The sequence below is a fragment of the Corvus hawaiiensis genome, chromosome 7 (genome assembly GCF_020740725.1).
Source record: "Corvus hawaiiensis isolate bCorHaw1 chromosome 7, bCorHaw1.pri.cur, whole genome shotgun sequence".
NCBI classification, from domain to species: Eukaryota; Metazoa; Chordata; class Aves; order Passeriformes; family Corvidae; genus Corvus; species Corvus hawaiiensis.
Window position 1 is genome coordinate 1,568,816 of NC_063219.1, and position 25,271 is coordinate 1,594,086.

At 46.4% G+C, this 25,271-nt stretch overlaps 1 protein-coding gene across 16 annotated transcripts in view; it reads right to left on the minus strand.

Annotated features, from left to right (window-relative positions):
- The window catches only part of TRPM8 (transient receptor potential cation channel subfamily M member 8), an 87,829-nt gene that overhangs the window by 19,012 nt on the left and 43,546 nt on the right, over positions 1 to 25,271 (minus strand). For 2 of the 16 annotated variants that reach the window (XM_048309905.1, XM_048309898.1), the window contains exons 1-16: positions 24,659 to 24,859; positions 23,561 to 23,615; positions 22,105 to 22,614; positions 19,764 to 19,800; positions 19,671 to 19,692; positions 15,011 to 15,115; positions 13,850 to 13,923; positions 11,657 to 11,813; positions 8,534 to 8,711; positions 8,014 to 8,186; positions 7,212 to 7,386; positions 6,130 to 6,197; positions 2,657 to 2,854; positions 1,760 to 1,862; positions 1,095 to 1,213; positions 144 to 434 (exon numbers count right to left, since the gene is read on the minus strand). In XM_048309905.1, coding sequence (XP_048165862.1) covers positions 144 to 434; positions 1,095 to 1,213; positions 1,760 to 1,862; positions 2,657 to 2,854; positions 6,130 to 6,197; positions 7,212 to 7,386; positions 8,014 to 8,186; positions 8,534 to 8,711; positions 11,657 to 11,813; positions 13,850 to 13,923; positions 15,011 to 15,115; positions 19,671 to 19,692; positions 19,764 to 19,783 — 1,683 coding nt within the window. In that variant the 5' untranslated portion in view covers positions 19,784 to 19,800; positions 22,105 to 22,614; positions 23,561 to 23,615; positions 24,659 to 24,859. Of the gene's footprint in view, positions 1 to 143; positions 435 to 1,077; positions 1,214 to 1,759; positions 1,863 to 2,656; positions 2,855 to 6,129; positions 6,198 to 7,211; positions 7,387 to 8,013; positions 8,187 to 8,533; positions 8,712 to 11,656; positions 11,814 to 13,849; positions 13,924 to 15,010; positions 15,180 to 18,772; positions 19,632 to 19,670; positions 19,693 to 19,763; positions 19,801 to 22,104; positions 22,615 to 23,560; positions 23,616 to 24,658; positions 24,876 to 25,271 lie in introns of those variants that run through there. The other 14 variants (XM_048309901.1, XM_048309903.1, XM_048309900.1 and 11 more) reach the window with 13 other exon arrangements.

The window sequence follows — 25,271 nt, forward strand, 5'->3', positions numbered from 1 at the left end:
TTGTATCTGACAAGGAAGAATCAGCCTCCCTGTTTCTCCTGAAGCTGGCATTAAAGGATATTTGGGTCAAAGGCATTTCCTGCTTTAACCACTGCAGTCCAGATCACCTCACTGACGGCAGGATCAAACTGCTCAGCACTCACTGCAAGCTGTATCTCCATCTCATCCTTGCTGTTTTTGTAGTCTCTCTTGAGATCTCTCCGGAAGTCCTCCACCATCTTCCACACGAAGGTGAGGAGGGCATCGTTGTAGGAGTTCTTGGCAATCTGCAGGTTCTTGAACACCAGGCTGCTGAAGTTGTTGGTGTACAGCTCCCTCAGGACCTCTGTGGTGAGGAACTTCCGCAGATTCAAGCCGTTTTCCAGGAAGAGTCGGACAAATTTGGGCCTGTCTTTCACCAAGGCTGTGAACATCACGTCCTGTAGGTCAGCAGACTAGGAAGAAATGAAAAAGTGTTAGGAAGCACCTAATTTTACCTAAGGCCTGACACATGGTACCTGTCACACTTTCATCAGAATCGGGTTTTTTCTGCAAGCAATTGCCTTTGCTGGATGGCCCAGAGCATTTTTGGCATGGGCAGATCACCTTTGCAACCAGTGATCCTAGAATAGATCATCATGGAACAATGAATCATGGCTTCATGGAGTAACCCGAGGTAGGAAAGGACCCACAAGGATCATGGAGCCCAACTCCTGGCCCTGCACAGACACCCCACCAACCCCACCCTGGGCATCCCTGAGAGAGTTGGCCCAGTGCTCCTTGGGCTCTGGCAGCCTCGGGGCCGTGCCCATTCCCTGGGGAGCCTGGGCAGTGCCCAGCAGCCTCTGGGGGAAGAACCTTTCCCTGATACCCAACCTAACCCTGCCCTGGCACAGCTCCAGCCGTTCCCTAGGGCGCTGTCCCTGGCCACAGCAGAGACAAGAGGAGGAAGCAGCAGCTCCCAATGAGGAATGACCTGCTCTTCTCCAGGTTGAATGGAATGTGACAGGAGGAACAGACACTCTCTTACAGAGCCTGAGGTGCTGAGACAGTGGTTCCTGCTGGGATGTGTCCCTCCCCACAGCTCCCTGCACTCACACAGAAGGCGGCTGTACCTCCCAGTTTCGGTCATTGGTGAAGATCTCATCGCTGGCCAGGTCCAGCTGGTTCCACTCCAGCAGCAGCTTCAGCTGCCCATTCCAGTTATCCCTGTCATGCTCATTGGTGCTGAAAGCTGCAGAGGAGGAACAACCTCTAGTAAAGACCAGGCACATTTATCATCTCTGCCTCTCACACTACCAGGGCAAGACTCCTTCTAAGTGTCTTTCCCCAAACTCATGCACATCCTCCTGACTGGGGGCTGGAGGATGCTGGAGGCTCAGGGACATATTTATGGTCCAAGACAGGCCACAAAGGAGCTGCTAGGAGCACCTCATAACCAAGATCAGCACAGTGCTTCCTCCAGGCTCCTCAGTGTCCTGCACCCTCTACACTGAGGAGATTCTGCAGGATTCCCATTGGGGCCCTACCAGCATCCCCAAGGCTCTCAAAAATGCCTTCCCAATCATGTGGTTTGGATCTTGCCCACACTGAAGGATCCCATACTGCTGCTGTAGCCTGCCCACGCCCCTTCAGAGAAAGACAAGCTCCACACTGTGGCAGGAGCTGACCTCTAGAGAAACAGCACTACTCTAAGGAAAGCTGTTCTAGAAAACAAACAGCCATCCTTTTTCTACTTACTCTTAAATCCCCAAACGAACCCAGAAAAACAATTACTTGCCTTTGTACAGGGCAAAGGAAATGGCATTGCTCACAATTTCATCTCCTGCTTCTTCTATTTTGATCACTGTCAGTAAATGAGGGCTCTCAAGGACTTCTTTGATCTACAAAAAGGAAAAGTTCCATTTCAAAGCAATCAAGGCTGTTTAGCAGCACTTCTCCTAGAGCCTTTTAAAAAGAAATTTGCCACCACATCGTAGCAAAGCTGCTTCTCATCAGTCCTGGTTTTTAACAAATTTAAACAAGCCCAAATAGAAGCAGATAATGAGCTTGATTTTAAAGTCACCAAAGGACAATATTAATTATCCTCTGAACATACAGCAAATAACAGTGATTCCCCTATGTAGATCATCATTAACAAAAAGATATAATCTCAGTAATTAGAAGCTACTCCTAAAGTAGAAAAGATTGTGACAGCATAAGTCTCAACTTACGCCACGCAGTTTGTTAGAGAACAGTCTCTGTCTCCTTGTGCTTTATCAAAAATAGAGCTAATTCCTCACATTATGAAGTTTGATAAAGTTAGTTTCATTGTAGCATATAGAAGACAAATAATCTTAGCCATTTCTGATGCAGGAGGGAGGTACACTCCAAAGCATGGCCAGACAGGGAACACTGCCTTCAGCAACTCCACACGGAAAAGATCCTTCTGGAACCTTCTTGGCTTTCCTGTGACCAGCCATGGGCTGACTTGATTGCAGCCCCCCCCCACCGCTTTTGTTCCAATCCCTGTAGATTCAGAATTTCCCTTCTTTCAATCTGCACAGGTCTAACATGGCAAGGGGCCCTGCACACCCCGTAGGTATCACCAGATAGCAACAGCCCTGACTTGGAAGTCACCAGCTGCTCCCTCCCCACCCTCCTCCCACTTTCAGCTCCCACAGCACCCCACACTCACCCACTTGATCCAGCTCTCAGTCTCCTCTTCTGAGAGCCTGGAAATGGTGCGAGGCAGGAACCTGAGGAGGCTCTCCTTGACACAGGATGAGGCAAGAGTGCCTTCTGCCTCCATCAGGCTCGCAATGACATCAGCAATGCGGCCAGAGCCCTCCACCACCACACAGGGAATCTTGCTCTTGATGGCCACGTTGATGGACTAGGGAGGCAGAGAGGGAGAGCACATCACTTGAAGCATGACTGTTATTAGAGCCTGTTACTGAGTAAGGAAGCCTAGAGAACACCAGAAACCCACGGTCCACAACAAGGAGTTTTATTATTATCCACTGATCCATTACCAGTGACAACCCTTTAAAGCATCATCCACCTAGTGAGAGAGGGCTGTGGAGAGCCCCACAGAGACTGGGGGTCAGAAATCACCATATGCCAAATTTTCATGGAATCACACAACAGCTTGTGTCGGGAGGGACCTTGAAGCTCATCCTGTCCCACCCCCTGCCACGGGCAGGGACACCTTCCACTGGACCAGGCTGCTCAGTGTTAGAGTGGATCAGCAGATCAGGACAACGGCCAAGTGGAAATGGCATTCGGGTCACACAGCAGTGCTACAGTCACTGCTGGTTTATGGCACAGCACTGCTCAGCCAAGACCAAAGGCTCTGGATTTATTTGCTGGAGGCAGAAGCAGCAGTATTTTACAGAGAGATCACTTCTGTAGCATCACAAGAACATCAAACTTGGTTACTGAAAGCCTCCAAGTATCCACTTACATCATTTCTCACACAGCAACATCGTACACGGATTAACAGCAAGACAAAAAGTCACTGAAATCATGCTGGAAGGACCATTAGCCCTCCTGGTGCAAAGACCACAACAGGAAACACTGATCCCATTTGCATCACTATACTGAGAACAGAGTCACAGGAACATAAAGTGCCAGCAAATTGTACAAAGGGAGTTGATGCAAGTTATCATCAAGAACATCTCTTAGTTAAGAGAGTTTCTGGAGAACAAACAAAAAAAAAAAAAAATCAACTTGGAGTCATCAAAACCATGTGCACATTCCTTCTGTCAGCTGGAGAGCAGGTCTGTGACAAAAGCAAGGAGGTTTTTCTTATCAGCTAGATGAAAGTGGTCTTCTAAAGAAGGGTTCAGCTAAAGTGCATGTTTTACACCACAGGGAATTTAAAACAGAAGCTTGGCACAGTTTTACTTCTCCTCTGCTAAAGCTGATTCTTGTCATCACGCACCACTCACAGAGGCTGAGAAAGAGGGAGCCTTTCCTGGCCAGCACTGCTCCGACCAAGGCATGGCAAGGACAGACGTGCACAGCATGGAGTCTGCTGTGTCACTTGGGCTGGTCAGAGACTCAATTTACTCCTTGCAAAAATGGCTTCACCTACAAAGGAGCAAGAGGGCAGGCACGAATATCTCAGTGCACTTACAACACTGAGAAATAAAAACTCAGCACAAAACAGCCTTAAGTTGCACCAGGGAAGGTTTAGGTTGGAGATCACTTAAAATTCTCCACAGAAAGGGTTGCCAAGGACTGGAACAAGATGCTTAAGGAAGTCACCATCCCTGAAGTGTTCAAAAAAACGTGTGGACGTAGCACCTGAGGACATGGTTCAGCAGTGAACATGATGATGGTGCTACATTGACTATGGGACCTTGTGATCTTAGAAATCTTTTCCAACCTCAGTGTTAACTGTGATGCTACAAAATAGCCAAGAGAGCAGCATGAACCCTTAATTGAACCATCATCCAGGTACTTCCCAGAGGAACCTCTTGCCAGCAATTATGCATTTGATTTAACAAGGCTTTTACTCATTCTGATTAGGCGGCCACTAAACCTGTGTTATGTATCACTGCTTAACAGTGGGTTTGAGGTCTCTCCAAAAAATGTGTAATCCTAAGTCTGCTCAGCTACAGCACTTGGCAGGAGTCAGCTCCTTCAGTGCTGGCCAAATCCTTTCTCAAAAGTCAGCAATTTGGAGCTAAAAGGAGATGGACATAGTCAACACAGCCCTCTAAGCACAGCTTTATCCCAAAAGCTGAATGGATGCTTCATTTCATCTCAGGATCTCTGGTTAACACTGCACCTGTATTCACCTACAATTTACCTACAGGCAAAGATAAAATTTGTCACACAAATGGAACAAAACTCCCAGGAAACTCCCAGGGAGCTGGGATAGTGATCTGGAATTTCACACAGTGGTTCAGACCCACTGATTAACACTAGCAATGAAGTGGTAGCAGAGACCCTGCTTTGAATTCACATTGTTCATCCTCCTGACAAGCAAAACAGTTTGATTAACCTTGACAGGAACAGCACAGCTCCGGCCAGAACAGGAAGTACCAAGGTAACATCCACAAACAAAATAATCATGAATATCATGCTGTTTTCAACTTTATTTTTGCTGCATCCTACGCTCTTGCAAAATCCAGCCCCTTCCCCAGGCCTTTAGTACAGGCTAAAATAAATCAGCTCTTCCTTGAGTTGGTCAGAGCTCGTCCTCACTGTTACTGTTCCCTCCTCACCACAGCCTGACTCCACATCCCCTCAACTTTGAAATCCCTGGAGTGAGGTCCCTTTGCTCCCTCAGGCCACTCATCTTCACTCTGGCAAGGTGGATGGAGAAGCAGCAACCCTGGTTCTTAACACTGAGACAGATTGAGAAGCCATCTCCCTTTCCCCCTTCCCTAAGTGTCCCTTAGACATCCTGTTTCAAGAAACCTCTTTGTTCTGCTCATCCTCCTCCTACCTGTCATCTGTTTGAAGATGATGCCTGCTCCTTCCCCAAATAGGCTTGGAAGGGTCAGAGTCAGCAGAGCCCTCCTGCCCTGCTCAGCTGCCAACATTTCAACTAGGTCCACATCTAAACTAGATTTAAAATGGGGCCTTTCAGTACTTAAGAGACCAGGAGAGCAGCCTTTCACACAGGCAGACAGTGATGGGCAAAGAGGGGAGGGTTTTAAATCACAAGAGGAGAGATCTGTATTCACATTAGGAAGAAATGATTGACTATGAGGGTGGGCAGGCCCTGGCACAGGTTGCCCAGAGCAGCTGGGGCTGCCCCTGGATCCCTGGCAGTGCCCAAGGCCAGGTTGGACAGGGCTTGGAGCAGCCTGGGATGGTGGAAGGTGTCCCTGCCTGTGGCAGGGGTGGAACTGGGTGGTCTTCAAGGTCCCTTCACGTTCTGGGATGTGGAAGAACTAAGACAGCTGAACTGTCCTAGCCAACAGTTTTCCAGGATGTCAGCCCAAGGCAGAAATTTTGCACAGTAATTTTAACTGAAACAAACTTCATCAGCTTAAATTGCAAATAAGGTCCTTGTATACCAAGTGCTGGTCAAGCTTCAGTAAATAACAGCACTGTCAACTTCATGAAGTTTCTTGTTGAGTAATCAGCCTTCAGTATTAGAGCAATGTCCCTACAGTCATTCCTGGAAATAAATAAAAGAAACAGACTTACTTTCAAAGTCTCTTTCCCTCCACCTTGGGCAAAACACACAATTGGGATCTTCCCACCGTAATTAGATTCTGTGAAATATGAAAAAAAAAAAAAAAAAACAAACAAACAAAAAAAAAAAAAACAAAAAACAAAAAAACCAAAAAAAAAAAAAAACAAACACCACAGAAGGAAGAAGATTAAATCAATTAATGCAGTTTGAACAACTTATTTTTCCTGAGTACAATGAAGGAATTTCCAAGCCATTCATGCAGATACTACTTTGCTGGGTTTTTTGCCAGAGTTACTAATAGCTGTTTTTAATGAAAACTCAATTTTGCTCAACATTTTGCACAGCTGACTTCAGACAGCCTTCTCCAACAGAAGCTTTTCCCTTCTAGAAATCCTAATTTTTGCTATCTATAAAGTCCTTACAGTGTAATTCTATTGCATTTATCCACTACTTTGACCATTTGAAGTCTCAGCAAAAAGTTCTTATCACAATTTCAAGACATAGAACCTCTGAGCTCACACTTTCAATTGTAAAAGAAAGGTAAGAATTCTGTAATTCTAGAAGTTAGTGTTTCAGAGACATTCCAAAAAAACCGCTAGCACAAACAACACCACCCTCTAAAGCTTTTTAAGAATTTCCTGCTAAGGCCTTTAAATTTGGTTTGTTTGGGGGTTTTTTTTTTCACTTTGGTAAAGAAGTAGGTGAAAGAGAAATTATTTAGCAGCAGGTTGGCAGACGGTTCAGTCACCCTCGTAAATACTTTGGGAAAAGCCTAATTTCAGCTCCTGCATAGTTGTGCTTCAGCTACCTGGAATGCAGGGCCAGGTGGGATGTATATATAGAAGGGTCAGCTTCCAAGAGGAAGGGAGGGAAGGGCTGTGTGACTGAAGTGAAGCATTTGCTGGGACACAAAGGATGTACAGAAAGGAAGACGAGGAGAAGTGTTGCTCCTGAAAGAGCTCCAGCTGCAATGCAGTAAACACACAGACCCCCTCCAGCTCAGCAGCCACAGGACGCTGCATCTACTTTTTTATTCCGAGAAAATCTGTGTGCATCAGCCCCAAAGCATGCAGAGACAGAAGGAGGAGGATACCTGGGATAACCCGTTCCGAGATGTACTTCTCCAGCTGGGTGCGCACTTTGGCCTCTATGGTGGGGTGCCCGTGGGTGCCGTTATCAACCAGCAGGAGATGGGTGTGGTTGTTATCCAGGCAGTACAGGGGGTCTCTCTTCAGGTCATCCATGATGTAGTGGGCCAAGTAGTTCCCCTAGGAGCACGAGCAGAGCCTTGGACAGAGATTCAAGGACACACCCACATCATTTACGTGGTAAGACCATTTTTTAGACAGATTCTATCATGTTTAGGGGACAAGAGACAAGGGGAGCTACCCCAGTGTGTCTGACAGGTAGGATAGCAGTATCAATGAAGATCCTCCACAGCAGCAGCAGCAGGTACAACGTGTCTTAGCTCATGGGAATCCCTACTGTGGGGGAGCGTGTGGGGATTTCAGAGCTAGAACAACCATGGGAGCAGTGGTTATTCCCTAAAGTAATGCCAGACACAGGTTAAGGGCAGCTGAACTCCCACACAGACGCACCAAAATCTGGCACAGCTGAAATCCTCCTCACCAGGCCCGATGTGTGACTACCTTGGGTGTGAGAACATTTTACTTTCCTCCTGTTCTGGGAAGAGCTCCTGATGTTTTGAGGCCGAGCCTCCTCTTTCTTACCCCACCAACCCATCCACGTGGCACTTGAAGACATGGTTTAATGGTGAATGTGGTGGTAGTGCTGGGCTGACAGCTGGACTTGATGATCTCAGAGGCCCAAGTTTTTCAGCCTTACCGTTAACCCCATTAACGTTCTCCCAACCTTAACGATCCCGTGATCCTTACGTCACTGTCGGCCGTGCGGACGAGCGTTTCCCGGTTGGAGATCATGCCCCAGGCCGCGATGCCGATGGCCACCACGTTCTCCTCGGAGCTGCGACTGATGGTGTTGTCTCTGACCACCTCCCCAATGTACTTCATCAGCCCGTAGTGCGTGCCCCCGGTGAAAATCCAGGCTCCTGGAACAACACCCAATCACCTGGGGGAACACAGCCAAACACCCATCCTGCCAAGGCTCTGAACACATAACCCACACCACCCCTTTTGTGACCTTGGAAGAGGAGTTTATTCTTCAATTAAACACAAAGAGATGCTACACAACTCACCTTATGTTACACCACGTGCATCCCCTGACTAACTCTCAGTCCCGTCAATTCCAAACCATTCATGCCACATGTGTCCTAAGTGCAGCAGTCGAGCAGAAGCAAACTGACCACTCTGCTTCCTCACTGACCCTTTGAGCTGCTACCTCTGCACCCCTGTTCTGCAGCAATAAACAAACAGAGGCACAGAAGCAGCTGTTTACCCTTGGACTGGGCGATGTAGATCAGCCTGCTGAATATCTTGCGCATGCGGGGCTTGAGCGCGAAGTTCTTGGCGCCGCCGGTGACGGAGATGACGAGGTTTGGGGTTTTCAGGTGCCAGTGCTGGGTCATGAGATCGTAGAGCGTTTCTGAGTCTGTGTCACACGACAGGCGGATGTACTTGGGGGAGAGAAAACGGGAGAACAAATACAGCAGGAGATAAATGGAGGTGGCTGGGAACAACGCAGGGATTGCATTTTCTTCTCTGCTGCACACCCTCCTTTCAAGAGCCAGCAGGTGAAAGGCAAGGTGATGATGAAATTCTTGTCTCTTCCTCTGAAGCACCTTCATCCTTCCCCTACACCAGGTACCCAACCCACCTTCCTCTAGAGGAGGCAAGAGCAGTGACCATGGGCTTCAGAGGAACTCTGCGAGGATGAACACACCACCACTGTAACAACTTAAACTCTAACAGCACGACTTAAAGCTTAGATTATGAATCAGTGGCAGCATCATTGCAGTGAACTACTAATAATGACAGCTGTACTTTGATTATACTATTCAAACAAACCCCAGGCTCCATGTGCGTGGTGTCCCCACTTCACAACACACATCCACTCCAGGGCTTCAAGTATAACACAAAACAAATACATCAAATATGTAGTAAAGCTTACTCATGTGCCAGAAAGCACATGAGAGAGATAATCTGGCTTCAGGTGGACCCAATAGGTCTCCCATTTACATGAAAGACTCTCTGGCCTTATCTTGCTTTGCTATTCAAAAACCTCTTCGCAGTTTCATCACTGGCGTGAGGTACTTTAGGATGGCTGCACAACCCAAATGAGGGGATGAAAAGTGGTAGCTTGGACCTGAGTCACAGAGGATTTTGTATCAATTGTCCAGTATTTGCAGGAGAGCAAAATCAAAGGATTGGTTTAAGGAACAAGCGTCCCCATCTTGAGAGACACAGAACTTGAATGAAAACCTTCGTGTGTTCCAGGACAGGCTCCCAGGAGGAGCTAAGGCATTTAGGGCATCACAGAGGATGCTGAGCAGGCTCCAGCAGCTATGCAGGAAAGCTAAGGGACTCCCACAGCTTCTGCCCTAAGAAGCTTCCGTTTTTCAGGAAAGGATCCCATATGAGAGGGAGGCTACCAGGAAAATTACCTGGTGAGCCCTGCCCACAGCAAACCCCGCCAGCTCCACTCCAGCAGCTGAACGCCTCAGCTCAGCCGCCTCCCTCCTCTGAAGTACAACGCTGCCATCTCCTGGTGCAGCTGGATGCTGCTCCCACACCATGGCTGTGATTCAGAGACGCCCTTTTGGGGTTTGGGCTCACAGAACATACAACACAGCGACTGCGATGCTCGTGGGTGTTAGAGAGGGTCTGAGCAGCACAGCAGAAACACAGAGCTCCAAAGCTGGACTTACAGAGGGTGAGATTTTATAGAATCCCAGAGCAGTTCGGGTTGGAAGGGACCCTGAAGCTCATCCCATTCCACCCCTGCCGTGGGCAGGGACACCTTCCACTGTCCCAGGCTGCTCCAAGCCCCAGTGTCCAGCCTGGCCTTGGGCACTGCCAGGGATCCAGGGGCAGCCACAGCTGCTCTGGGCACCCTGTGCCAGGGCCTCAGCACCCTCCCAGGGAACAATTCCTGCCCAATATCCCATCCAGCCCTGCCCTCTGGCACTGGGAAGCCACTTCCCCTTGTCTTGTCACTCCAGACCCTGGCCCCAAGTCCCTCTGCAGCTCTCCTGGAGCCCCTTTAGGCCCTGCAAGGGGCTCTAAGGTCTCCCTGGAACCATCTCTTCTCCAGGGTTAAGCACCACCAGCTCTCCCTGCCTGTCCCTCAAACCTCTTTATGGGTCTGTTCACATCCCATTTCTGCTCAGAACTTTTAAAAACTCATCTGTCCTAAAAAGCACAAGGTATAAAACTTCCCATCCCTCACTGGTAATTGACAGCAATTCTTAGGTCACCCTGAGTTTGAAGCCCTCCGTGCTGCACATCAATCAACAGAAAACACTTGGAAATCTTCAAGGAGCAGCAGGTGCCTTGCTGTGTAGGGAATAAGAACAGGGAATAGATGTGATTCCAGTCAACATGCTCATGGGAAGGACAGGGAGACCTATATGCAGTGTTTGAACAAACATATATGCTCTGAAATACGCAAAGCGGCCTTGAGAGTCCTCATGAAACAACTATGGGCACATGAACTGAATTCCGAAGCTGGAAGTGGGGAAGACAAAGCCTAAGGAAAGAACATCGAACCTTTGAGAAGTCTGAAATATTACAACAGAGCAAAGCACTTCTCGTTCCCGTGAAGTCACACAGCAGCTTACAACAAAGTAGTACAAAGCTAAACTGTGCATATCAAGAAATATGTGAACTACGTGGATCTGTTAAAGTGTGATTTGAAACTTTCAGTCTCATTTCCCACTGAAATGCCTTATTTCTGCTACTTTGCATAAAACAAACCAAATTAATTTACATAGCAGGCTCTGATTTTCCTCATTTATTTTGCTTGTCTCAAGCAACCTGCACTGGTGTTAAATATCAGCCATTTAGAGGAGGCAGATGAGCTCAGCCACATGTGACTCCTCACAAGCATCAGTATACATCATCAAAAACACCAAGAGCAGCTATTTTCTTCTTCCCACACCTCCGCTGTCCCCACTCCAAGCAAAAGCACGAGGAAAAAAAAACAACAAATGGACTAAAACTTTGGAAGTTCCACAGCTATCTTACATCCCTCCAGAACTTGTCACTGTCTCATATGCACCCTGGGAAATACTCAATATTCAACCGGCTATAGGCCTGAGCAAGCTGGTCCATGTGGATATAAAATACTACTTGAATATCACCCTCATTCACCCATTCTCCTGCCATGCCTGGAAACACAACCACCTCTTCTCACTCCCATCACCAGCCTAACCAGCAAATAACACGAGAAGAAATTAACATTTGTTACCTATCTTCAGAGCTTGAGAAACGAGCTCGTGCCCCTTGTAGCTCAACTCCTGCCTGCCGTTAGAATAAAATACCTTTCGCCTTCCTTGCTTTTGAGGAGTTCCCACTGGTACCCAACAGGGGCCTCATGAATTTCCTTAATATATCCACTTACCTTTCCTCTTTTTCCCAGGTTTTCAAACTGAATGTCCCCAAAGGCATCGGTAGGAAGCTCCCTCGTGTGCTTCTTGTAGTTCCATTTTTCAGTGGTGTTAACCTGAGTGCCCTCTATGTGCTGATTTTCAGGGTATCCACATTTACATAAGTTGCCCCTGAAAGAAGAGTGAATAGACATGAGACCCCTGAGGAATCCTGAGCATGGGAAAGTGAGCTCTGACAGCAAGGAAAGCAGCAGGTGGAGCTGTAGAAGCAGTTGTGTCTGGGACTCTACTGGGATTTGCCACCTGACAAAGCAGAGCAGCACCTAATCCTGCTTCCTCCCCCATAACCTGCTTCTGCCCAGCAGTGGGAAGAGGAACGCAGCTCGGGAACCAGGCTGTGCTGAGGGATGAGCTGGCACTGCTGGATGGGCCTTACCTAAGTGCCAAACCAAGGGTCACCAGCAGTGTAATGCTACACTCTACAACTCAGCACTGAAATGAAGAAATCAAACCAGAACGTGGCACCAGTGACCTCACCTGCTGCTAACCCGAGGTGTATGAGGGGTTTCTTTCCCTTTTTGTGCTCTTAACCACACAGGATGAGTTCACTGCATCTCCTCTCCCAGGTAACAAGTGACAGGACAAGAGGAAAAGGCCTCAAGTTGTGGCTGGGGAGGTTCAGACTGGATAGCAGGAAAAAAGAAAATTTCAGGGAAAGGGCTGTCAGGTATTGGTACAGCCTGCCCAGGGTTGTGGTGGAGTCACCAACCCAGGAAATGTTCCAAAACCACGTGGATGTGGTACTTGAGGACAGGGTTCAGTGATGGTGCTGGGCTGACTTGATTTTAAAGGTCCTCTCCAACATTAACAAATCTCTGATCCTCTAATTGCTACGTGCAATTGTTTTCCCTCCAACTCGGGGTCTGGCTGCTATCTAAGCACACCCAAGACACTCATTCACATCAAGAAGGAAGGGGCCTCAGGTCTCTGAGCAGGTTTTCCAGGCCGTTTGCTCTGTTCCCAGCCCAGCACACGGCTGGTGCATGGCAAGGTGTGCAGGCACTTCCAGTGCTCTCCTCACCAACACAAACTGCAGCAGGGCAGGAACAATCTGCACTTGGGTTGTGCAGCACGAGTAGTTGGGAAGGTTAGGAGAATTCTTTTCCTAGGAAAAGCTGCAGCACTATCCATGAAGTGCTTTCCATAGTTCATATTCCTGCTTCCTCCGAGGAACAAGGAGGAGGGGTAATTGCTTGTCTCCTTTACAGAGGTTTTTCCTACTCTGCTGTAACTTGTAAATCAAGCCAGCTTACCTTAAAAATATCTAGACAAAAATAACCCAGCAAGTTCTGCAATCCTTTCCCAGTGGGCCTGCAGGAAGAGAAGCTGATGAGAACCAGCTGCTCCATCCTTCGTTGGTGCTTTGCCAGACATCCCATTTTTGGTGGCAGAGGAGGACCCTAAGGGAGACTTTCTGAAAGGAGACTAATTTCCCTCCCTCTCTCTGAGGCATTTTTCCTCCCAGCTTCAGAGAAGAGCGAGGTCAGAGAGCTCAACATTAGGATTTCTGCAGCTGTGTTAGTTTGATCACTTTTCTCCTGAGACCAAAAAAAAAAAAACCCCAAAAACCCAAAGCAACGTTATGGTCCTCAAACAAGCACTGTACAGGTACCTGTGCCTGAAAATGGATTTTCCTCCTTTACTTTGACTGCCTCAAGCAACCTGCAGTGGTGTTAAGTATCAGCCATTTAGAGGAGGCAGATGAGCACCCTCAGGAAGTTGCATCCTTCTGAGACCATCAGCCTGAGCTAAACCTAGTGTCTGTGTAAAGGCTTGTGCATGAAATTTGTGATTTGGGTTTAAAAGGAAAATTTAAATCATGCAAACCTCTGATACATACACACCTTGTCATACACCAACACCAGAGCTGCATCCTTAAAAGCACCTATATATTGCAACAGTTATGCTTCAAATAGGGGAATTGGTATTAAACCCTGTGACAGAGCTGCTACAAGATCAGATCCCTAGTTTCACATCAAGTTACTTGTGGAGTAACTCAAACAAGGGGACCAAGGTGAGATTGCACGGCTAGATCCAGGCTCTGAACAAAAAAATCCCCAGAACTTTAATCCTTGCCTTTGCAGACAGAAAGAGCCTCATCTTCCAGCCCCCCATTCTTGAGAAACAAGAGAAAAGTATCTCCTTACATTGACTTGGTGTCCTTTGTGAAAAAAACACATTCTCTCTTCTTAAAGTTTTCTTGGATGAAGTTGACCAAATCCTGGAAAACAATTTTTTAAAGTTTATTTCTGGTAAGTCACGAAACAGAAGAGACCTCAGTAACAGCACAGTCAGTTTGAACACAAAGACGCTGCTTAAAACACTACAGCAAACAGTCTTCCCAATGATAAAGAAAAATAAAGATAAAAAACAAGAGAAGACAGTAACGTGCTTCAGGGTAGGGGCTGTTTTAATTCAACACACAAAGACCCCAGAACAACTTCAAGTCCTCCTTTATGGGAGCTCAGCAGAACGGGAAGTCTCTCCAGCTTGTTTAACCATTAACTCTCGAATTAACCTTGAAACTCCCCGGAGAAGCTTTCACACCAGGGGAATGCAAATTCATCCCTAATGTGCCTCTTGAGCTAAGAAAGCAACGAGAAATTCTCACTTGCTGATAAAGGGTTGGGGAGTTTTTTGTTTGCTTTCAAGCACAGCTTGGATTTGCGGGGCAAGACTTCACTCGGGACACAAAGGGAAGACAAGCAGCTACAGTTTAGCTTACCCATTGGTAAAAGAAGTTATTCCAAGTAGGAAAAACATAACAAGCATTATATCCAAAACAAGGAAAATGGAAGGGAATGCATTCAACCAGTAGAAGTCACAACCGTGCACGACCAAAAAAAAATAGAATAAAAGGAGGTTGAAGCACTTGCTGAAGTCCTAAAATCGGCCATCAGGCCTTCTGCAAGCCCATCAGGAGCAGGGAATCTGCCAGGCAATTGCTGGGATCAGCAAATCCTTCAGGCATGGAAGGATGTTTAACACAACTATATGCTGTCTGCCTTGGCCATCAAGCTGCGAGAAGAGCTTGGGGTGGTTCTTTATGCAGACAAATCTGTCTCTTGACATGAAAAAGGATTTCAAACCAGAAGTGACAAAGAAAGCACAATAAAGAGCTACAGGGTGCAAAATGAACGCAACACACCGCTGAAGTTTCACCATGTCAGCTGCTGCTTGAGGGTCACTGGCTATGAAAACTTCTCCATAAAGGGAAAAGTGACAAATCCATCATCCTGCTCCCGATTTGACCGAATTCGCCACCACTGCGGCCCCTCCCGAGACACCAGCATGTACCAGGTACTCACAGCATCGCTGCAAGCCACGTCTATGCTGCGAGACATGCTGGAATACAGGAGCCTGGAACTCTCAAAATTGCCATTTCTTCGGTGTCTCATGCTGCCCATGGAAACCTGGAAAAGCATGGCAGAGGGGGAGATGGAGGAGCACTAGGCAACAGCAAGGACACCTTGCGTCCTAGGAAGGCAAGGAAGAGGTTATTTGAACCCAACATAAAGAATTAGGAAGGGTATTAGTCCTAAAATGTGAAACAAAAATTCAGAAAAAAAAAAAATCTTTTCTGTTCTTTCATACCACAAAGAGACTTTTTTTTCTTTCCCCTCTCCAAAAGAGCTCCAAGTCAACATGCTTTGAGAAAGGAACAGACCTTTTATGCCATCCCATTCAATTCATTCCTGTATCTTAACTCTTTTGTCTCTGATGAGCAAGCTCAGGATGTGACTATTCTGTGCTTATATACATGAACAGTCCTTAATCCAATGTATTTAGAAATTAAAGGGGATACTAAGAAGAAACATTTCAGGCACAGAGGAAAAACTGCAGTGCTAAAGCAGTTGACCCCAGGAGCCTAGAGGAGCAGCACCCATCTCTGATTCCACTCCTGGAACAAGCACAGCCAACACGTGCAAGCTGAACAGTCGGTGGATTTAAAGGATATTGGATACAAAAGCCAGGAAGTGATCTGTGGAAGCAAACATTTCAACTACCCTCTAAAGCAGATCCCTGTGTTGAAATCACTGTCTTTGAAGGAGCATTACTGCACTTGCAGCAAAGCACAGAACAAAATCATATTTATTCTAACAAAAATATTTCAACTCCCTTCGTGTTACTCTGTAAATAATACTGGAAAAGGCCTTTTCCTGAAAGAAAAGCTGTCAGCCAGCTAACACGGGGAGCTCAGAGCCTACTTGTGCTTCCACCACTGTTTTCTCTCCTGCCTTTTCCCTGGCTGTGTGTTTTGGGTTTGCCTGCGGGGTGACACTGCCACTGCATGGCACACAGAACATCCCTCCCGGGCACAGCAACATTGAAGCATCACCCTGTAAACACAGAACTCCTGAGAGCCAAGAACCAGCAAGTGTGAACATTTCCTTGGGGCACTCAACACAGTAGGAATGGCACAGGCAGGGGGAAGCAGCAGCTGTAAATAGAATGATGGAATGTGATGTGAGCAAGCCCCCAAAGCAGTATGAAAAGCCAAGTTTCCACAAAAACATGTGTATTTATGTGTTATCGTTATTGCAAAAATCCTTTTTAAAACATTTTGTGTTGAGGGGGTGCATGATTGACTCGGTGTTGTTTACTGTGCATGGCAGAAGCCCTCAGCTACTTCCCCCAAATTCTGCAGCATGCCCAGGATCTGTGTCGCTCTACCACTGGTAAGTGATGGAAGAGCACAGGAAAAGCCCTCTTCCTCCTTCCCAGCTTCTGCACGGAACAGGAGTAATTTCAACCCAAGAAAAGGCAAAAATACCAGGTTGGAAAGTGAACGGCTGGAAGGCTGGGCCCAGAGAAGGGGGGAACAGAATTACATCCAGCTGGTGGCCTGACACCAGTGCTGCTCCCCAGTCTGGGCCCAGTCCTGTTCTGTATTTTATCTTTATCAGTGATGTGGGTGAGGGGATCGAGGGCACCCTGGGGAAGCTGCAGGCCCCAAGCTGCTGGGCTGTGGATCTGCTGCAGGGATCTGCACAGCCGGGATCCGTGGGCTCAGCAAGGCCAAGGGCCCGCTCCTGTCCTTGGGGCACAACAACCCCGTGCAACACTCCAGGCTGGGGCAAGAGCAGCTGGAAAAGGCCCTAGGAGTGCTGGGGACAGGGCTGAACACGAGCCCAGGTGGGCGAGAGGCCGATGGCCGCTGGGCTGTGCCAGCCACGGTGTGGCCACAGCCCCAGGGCAGGGCCCGTCCCCTGCCCGGCCCTGCTGAGGCCCCTCGGGGCCGTGTCCAGCTCGGGGCCCTCCGGCCAGAGGGACCCTGAGGGGCTGGAGCGGGGCCAGGGCAGGGAACGGAGCTGGGGAGGGGCTGGAGCCCCAGGAGCGGCTGAGGGAGCTGGAAAGGGGCTCAGCCTGGAGCAAAGGAGGCTCAGGGGGGACCTTGTGGCTCTGCACAAGTCCCTGACAGGAGGGGGCAGCCGGAGGGGAAATCGGGCTCTGCTGCCAGGGAACAGGGACAGGAGGAGAGGGAACGGCCTCAAGTTATGCTAGGGAAGGCTTAAATAGGTTATTAGGGAAAATTTAATCACTGAAAGGGTTGTCAGGCATCAGAATGAAGGGGCTGCCCAGGGCAGTGGTGGAGTCACCTTCCACAGAGCCCCACCACAGGTACTCAGGATTCTCAGCCCAGAGGAACAACAACCACCACCCCCTTTCCTCTGAACCCCTCTGTTGTGTGATCTCTTCAGCACTGATCCAAAAGTGACCGAGGAGGAAAACCTGACTGACAGAGAATAAGGGACTCAAACCTGGTCAGCGCCAGTAATTGATAAGGGTACGAGGAATGCAGGAATGTTTATTCCAAAAAGGTTGTCTCTGACAGGGCAGGCTTGTCAAATAGGATACTAAGGAGAAGAGGGAAGCTGTACACAAAATACAGAGAAGCTCAAAACTGGCAAACATCACAGAGACATGAAAAAACACCTTGACAGTCACAGGCAGCAAGAAACTCCATGAAACTGGGACTTGGCAGCTGTTACAGGTGGAAACCTGAGGTTTAAGGACACTGGCAACTCTGCACTGGGAGATGTATTTCTTAGTTTCCTAACAACCCAGAAAGCAATTCTTAATGTTTCATATAATAATGTTCAGTATAAAGATGGTTTTAAAGCTGTAATTCAAGATAAAAGCCCCATGGAGGGAAATTATGTTTAGGTCTGGATCGACGCAACTTATTTATCGACCGTTTTACTTGCATTGTTGATTTGTTTAATAAAGTTTAACACCAGAAAAGTGACTATGGACATAACTGTACAGAGAGAAGATTAAAAGGAAACAAGGGCATTAAATTATTAATTCCAAACGCTACAGGATTTCAAGTTTGCCTTGCTGCCTTTGTAAATAATTGATAAGAGCAAACATGCAGCAAACAAACTAAAACAGTTAGCGAGAGTGCAAAGAAACCCCCTAAAAACCTGGGATTTTAATTTTAAATTCTGAAAAGCCTCATTGATAGCACAGTGTTTAGCTGATACCAGTGAGCAATGCCGTGAGTGTTGGAGATAACACAGCAATTATAAAGATTTTAAAAGATGTGACACAGCTGCAGTCCAAGAAACAGGCAAACAGTTCTTTTTCTATCACATTTCCAACCCATTAAATTAAATATAGAAAATCTTTAAGGCACTGAAGCATAACTTTCTTAAAACAGCACATACTGGGGAAAATAACCATTAGATGAACTCCAAAATAATCCTCTAAAGTGTAAGACTGTAACTTCCACGGCAATTCAAGGAGCATATTCCAAGGAAAACTTCGGCTTGAGATGACTTTAAAAAAAAAAATTAAAATCTAGTTCTAAAGAGACAAATGAAGAGGCTTTTAAAAACTTGCCTGCAACCGGAAAAGCAACACCAGCTTAATTCTCAGGAAGTTTCCAGATAAACATAACCACTATTTGCATTAACAATTCCCGAAATTGGCTTTATAAGAAACCTCTCCAACAGCAGAGGATGTCGCCGAACTTCAGCTGCAGCCGCTCCCACAATTTCAGCAACATCAAAGTATTTTCTCTTAAGGACAGAAAAATCAACATTTGATCAGTAGCACAGACTTACCAAAGTCTCCAGAATATGCCCCAGGACTGCTTCTGCAATCATGACTCCAAGAGAGGAAGGCTTTGAAATACTCGAGCTGGCAAAGCCCCACCTTTATCTGTGTCATGCCTTCCTTTTAAGGGAGGGAGGGATCACGGCCAGGAGCAAGGAACAGCAGAGTTATTCACCAGTTACTAATGAAGGCTTAATTGCAGCAGGGTGCAGGGAATAGCAGCTGCAGGTTATTTGTGAGAGACGCTGTCCCACCTGCTGCCCACGGACTGCAGGAATAGACAACACCGCAGCTCGTCTGTGTCACCAACAGCACCAGTAAAAAGCCAGAAGTAAAAGAAAACGATTGTGGGAATAAATAATTAGATTTTAATGTAGCAGAAGATAATGAGACGAAGTTGTAAAATCAACACCTATTAATCTAATTTGCTACAAGGTTGTTGAAGCACTGTTGAGTGCAATAGAAGATTTTACAAGTGTTTTTACTCAACAAAAATCAGACTGTTCCTTAGTTTTTTGTTTCCCTGTTTTTCTCCAGCCTTTAACTTAAAGCTTCTCGCTCGGGTAAAAGCAATTTCTATTGCTGTGATAGTCAGTGACTCCTTGGAGAGATGGATTGTCCCCAGGCCACCTTCCTTGCAGAAAGCAGTGCTATCCCCATTTGCTGCTGGAGAACCTTCTGCAGCCTCTTCATCACCCAATTTGGGCCCACTTTAGGCCAGGTTGGATGGGGCTTGGAGCAACCCGGTCTAGTGGAAGGGTCCCTGCCCATGGAAGCCATGGAAGGGGGTGGAGAAGTTGAGCTTTGAGGTCCCTTCAAATCGAAATCATTCCAGGATTTTAAGTCTCAGAGTCATCTTTCCTTCTGTGATGGAAGGCAGGTTTATTGTTTTAAATCTCACAATACCTTGGCATATACACGTCTGCATTTTCATGAGCCATCACTTAGGGGCTTCACCCCATTGGCAGCATCTAACAGCCCCCTGAAACACGTGTGCTCAGCACAAAGGCAGAACACATCCAGTGATCCGCTGCTCCTAAGGAACACAAAGAAAACAGGTCTCAAGGACTTGCAGCTAAACCTGAGAAGGAGCCAAATGGCTCCTGTGCATTTTCTGTCACCCCATTTCCCTAAACCACAGTTTTCATGGACAGCAGCACTACGGTCATGCAGCAACAACATTCCTGAAGTACTGAACATGAATCTTTAGCGTGGTTCAGACCTGCGGATAGTCCCTTAACCACTGCCCTGTGAAACCTGCCTGGCTGGTAACTCTCAAGAAAAATAACCACCCAGTACATAAATGGGGAGCTCAACTATTCCTTTTAAAAATTCAGCTGCAGAGTTGGGGAACAAGCCCTTCTGTCCGATCCTCTTAGGTAGAGCAAACTTGGAAAAGAGACAAGATTTTTGGAGCCACTTCATGGTTCTCAAGTAAGAAATTTGGCATCCCAAACGTAAGTCAAAGATGCTCTCTGAAAGTTTTTAGGGTAAGGATGATCAATATTTTCCAAAGACAAGAGCACCTCCACGGGCAATAATTCACACTTCCCAGCATTCCTGCATTCTTGGTCTGAGAATACACATACAGGTATTCCAAATCTACAGGAATATGTTAATATTTACTGTATTCCAGCAAAGTCAGGGCTGACTCCAGCAGAGAGATTTCACTAAACACTTGCCAAACTGCACAGCACGTCCTGTCTCTCCTAATTCACAGAAGGTATGTAACTGTGCTTTTGGACTAGACAGAGCTATTTGTGAACAATCAAAAAGGTGTTGTTATGGATCCTGGCCAAAGAGCTCCTCCCTGTCTTTCTGGTAAATGAAGTAAAAGCTGACATCCTCGGGATCCGAATCCTTCTTATCTATGCAGGAGTCAAAATGCAGCAAGCACTTGTGTTATTAAGAAGCAGAATTTCACACAGATACAAAAATATTTTCCATTGTATTGAGAGCAGTGGAGAGACTGTAAAGAAAAAAGATTCTTTGGCATCTGAAAAAGCCTTATGATTGTTTTAAAAGAAGCATAAAGCCAGAGAGCAGATTTAAGGAAAGTGGTGCCTTTTAAGGTACCTTTTAAGGAAAGAGCTACAGGGATTTCAGCCCTGCAGCCCCCACTGTGCAAAAGAACAGGTACAATGGGATTTGATGCAGTGGTTGGCAGAAAATCACTTTCTATCCCGGAACCTGTGAAAGCTTGAGAGGGGCTTCTTAAGGGTGAAGGAGAATTGACAATGCACCTGCGACATCAAGCAGTATCACAGAATTCCAGAATGGTTTGGGTTGAAAGGGAACCAAAAGCCCATCCCATTCCACCCCTGCCATGGGCAGGGACACCTCCCACTGTCCCAGGCTGCTCCCAGCCCCAATGTCCAGCCTGGCCTTGGACACTGCCAGGGATCCAGGGGCAGCCACAGCTGCTCTGGGCACCCTGTGCCAGGGCCTGCCCACCCTCACAGGGAATAATTCCTTCCCAATATCCCTTCTAAATTTTTCTTGTTTCAGTTTAAAACCACTCCACCTTGCCCTATCACTATCTCCCTGTGTAATATATATTAACTTTCCTGTAGAGTTTATTTTGTGGGGGGGTTTTGTGTGTCTTTCTAAAACTAAGTTAGTCTCAGTTCACCACACCAAGCAACATTTTTAATGCCAAGGAGACTGTCGTGGGCTGGCAGCATTGAGATCCCCATTAAAAGGAATGAAATCCTTTTCAGGAGCAAGGTTACTTTGCTGAGCTTTGAGCACACATTGGAACAACCTGGGATAGTGGAAGGTGTCCCTGCCCATGGCAGAGGGTGGAACAAGATGAACTTTAAGGTCCCTTCCAACTCAAACCATTCTGGGATTCTATCATTATTATCCCACTGTTTCAAGGCAATGTCTTACTGGAGATTTGAACGTGGGGTTTCAAAGCTTAGGCTTCACCGAATCCCATAGTTAAAAGTATGATGGATCAAATAGGCAAGAAACCTTAAATACTTACCCTGTTGAGTGCTAATCACCACCATTCCCTCCTGTCAACTCTCCCCACGGATTGCCAGAGAGAACAAAATGTCAAACACTGTCGCAGAACAGACAGGTACTTACTAATTACAGCAGCTCCAGCAGAGAGTTACATGGAGATTCAAGAACATTTCTGTCCCCAAAATCCCTCTGGATTTCTCTTGCTTTGGCTGCAAGCTGGTAACACTGCTCCCATTTCTGAGCAGGAAACAGGCACTGATGCAGTTGCACACCGAATTTCATCTGCTGTGCATGAACTGCCTTCTGTATCCCTTTACTGCCTGTATAAAAGCCCACTTCTCCCCTTTCTATCCAAGCTGCAGAAACCCACCTTGAACAGGGGTAACAGCTTCTGTGTGGCTCCTCAGCCTTTCTGTGCTGGGATTTCGGATTCAAAACCTCAATGGGAGCTCCAAGGTAACGCCTGAGCACTTCTCATCCTCAGAAGTGCCTCGAACATAAACGAGCACAAGCACATCAAACCTGGGGAGGAACACAGAGAATTATCTGCCATAGTAATACAGGCAACTTGTTGGCTTAATTTTGGGTTGCATTAAGGCACAGTAAAATGAGGAGCCACAGGTGCTCTTCTTCACTGCAAGGAGGGTCAATGGAACTACTCCAACTACACCCGAGTCCTCCCTGAAGCACAGGTGGGGTAAGTCCTGTTACATACAAGTTTGGCAACAAAAGCACAGACAGCACAACTTCTCTGGGGTCTGAGTCTTCAGAAATCTTGGGACAGCCTGAAGAGCACTTTTCTGTGGTGACAACTGCTCAGGTTCTGTGTGCAGGCAACGCTTTCTGGTTCCTCGCTTCTTCCTGCATTCAGCAAGGCCTGCTGGAGACAAACAAAGTTTCATAGCAGCTCCAGCGATTCTTACTCATTTTGAATGGAAGATGTTGAAGAATGGCAGATTTCCACCTGGCTGCTCGAGTCCCAGGGATTTTAAATTTAATATTAATTACTGAAAGCAGTTTTTAGCCATTTACCTAAGGATGTAAGAGACTATTCCATCAAGCCCACAATGATGCACTAAAGGACACATCGAAGAGAAGACAACCTGGTGCAAAATGGCAATATTTTGGCAATTACTGATGTTGGAACTGTTCAAAAAGGGGATTTTTTTAATGGAATTTAAATCTATTAGAAGCACTTCTGACTAGTCTGTCAAAGTAGCCTCGCTGAAAGAGAAAAGTCTGGAAAGTTTAAGTGTGACCCTGCAGAGACAAAGACCTAATGCTTGAAAAGCTGGGATACAACAAAGCAGGGAGCTGCGGTCCTACCCTCCCTCATCACCCATCCTGCTGTCCACAAGCATTTAAAACCCTTTTTAACAATTTACATTCCTAAATGCAGACACTTGTATTTCCTTTCAGTGTGAGAGTGCATTGCGTTTGAAGAACAATGAAATCATTCCGATGTGCATGTCAGCCCAGAAAGCTTTAAAAGTGCATTTTGGTGTGAAATATTAATAGGTAGGAACAGAACACTGGCAGATTCTTTCTGTAAAAGCCCTAAAAATAAAAAAAAAAAAAAACCAAAAAATTATGTAATTTTCAGTTTATCAGGGTTGAGTGACTAGAAAACTGTGCACCTCAGGTTTTTATGCACTTAATTTGATGGAAATGTTCTGAGAAAGTGTTCATCAAGCTTTAAAAATGAGGAGAGGTGAGGAGAGGAGATGAATGCTTGAGATTAGCTAAAAAAAACCCCCCCAAACCCAAACAAAAAGGAACAAGAAGGCTGTAATCAACACAGTAGTCAACTGGAGACTCACTCCCACCTGTTTCAGTGCAGTAGGCTCACAGCTACAGCTCCATGGATTTCTTGGAATTTAGCTAGGATCGAAATAAAAATGTGCATTAATCCAGACTAACCCAACTGATGACAATCACAGGGCAGGCTACAACATTAACACTTGTTCAAGATATGGGCTTGGTAATCAAAACTTTCAAAACTAAAAAAATCCCTTAGTATTTAAAGTAACAAATAAATTCTTTTCGCTTTTGCATCAGAACCTCATGAAAACCACCTTCAGGAAAAGGAAGGACACGTTTCAATAATCAAGTATATCTGAATATAGCTGGAATATTTAAGGAAAATATCAACTTCATTACTTTTTGAAGGCTCATGGTAATACTGTTACAAGATTCAGAGTATTATCCTTAGTGCTAACTGGTACACTCACTGTTGTGAAGTTCAGCACTCAGCCAAACAATGTCATTTTTCTGTTTGAAGCGTTTATGCATAATTTCCTGTGCCTATTTTGCACGAACTGAGATCATATACATAAATCAAAGCCATACAGCACCAAGACAAGTGGTAACACCAAAGGAAAAGCTCTCAAATGTTCATTTAATCCAAAGAAACTCCTCCAGTGAGGAAGTACATCTGTTTCCACAGAGCCATATGACTAAAACACGCTCTCATATTCATCTAATATTCAGTGAAAATTAACATATGCTTGGGACTATTTTGGTCTCCATTCTCTGGGAGCTGGGTGTAGCATGCAAACCTTGCACATCTATTCCAATCTCACACCACTCTGTGGATAATGGTGTGTCAGCAGCAGGCAGTAGATTATCCCCCCCAAAAAGCTACACTTAATCAGAGATCCAAATATATCTCGGATAAAATGCCTTTAATCCACGGAAATCAGAGCCATGTAAGCAGCAAGGTACCTCTAGAGGTCCAAGTAAGTCAGAACTAAACTACACATGACTCAAGAGCTCAAAGAACGTAATGAACATCCTCAGGTGCATTTTTTCCCCCACTGTCAGAAAATCCCAGAGTGGTTTGGGTTGGGAGGGACCCTAGAGCCCATCTCAGCCCATAGGCAGTGACACCACCTTCCACTAGACCAGGCTGCTCTCCTACTCACTCCTTTGTTCCAGCCTGTGTCCAGTGCCCCACTCCTGCACACCTCTGACAAGCCTGGATCCATTTTCTCTCCATATTCCCATGTCAGGAAGTTGCAGATACCGCAAAGATCCCACAGCACATTTCCATCTCAAGCTCTCCTTGTGCACTGGGGTTGGAACTAGATGATATTTAAGGTTCTTTTCCAAGCAGGAAGATCCCAGGACATTTTTACTAACCTAGGACAGGATTTACCTGGGAGGGGACCAAAAACATGCAGTCAGGCAGTTACAAACCTCTAGCTAAGATATGGAAAAACCCACCAGCTTTTAGGAATATGCTGCCTATTCCCAGTCCCTGACCAGGCTGACAGATAACTGGTCCAAGTCCTGTTGCTTTCTGCTTTCCTGCTGCCACAGAAGAAACAGGGACAGAAAACATGAATCATCAATCCCATGGAGATAATATTAAGACAGTGCCAGGAGAAATGTTCAGCTGAAAAGTGTGGTTGGGAATCAAATGATCTGTGACATTTACCCCAGATCACTCTGAACAATTTGCTTTCTAAAAACAACACAGTGATGGGAGGCCAAGGACACCTTGGAGTTTTGAAATGAAAAAGCTGGATTCAGTTG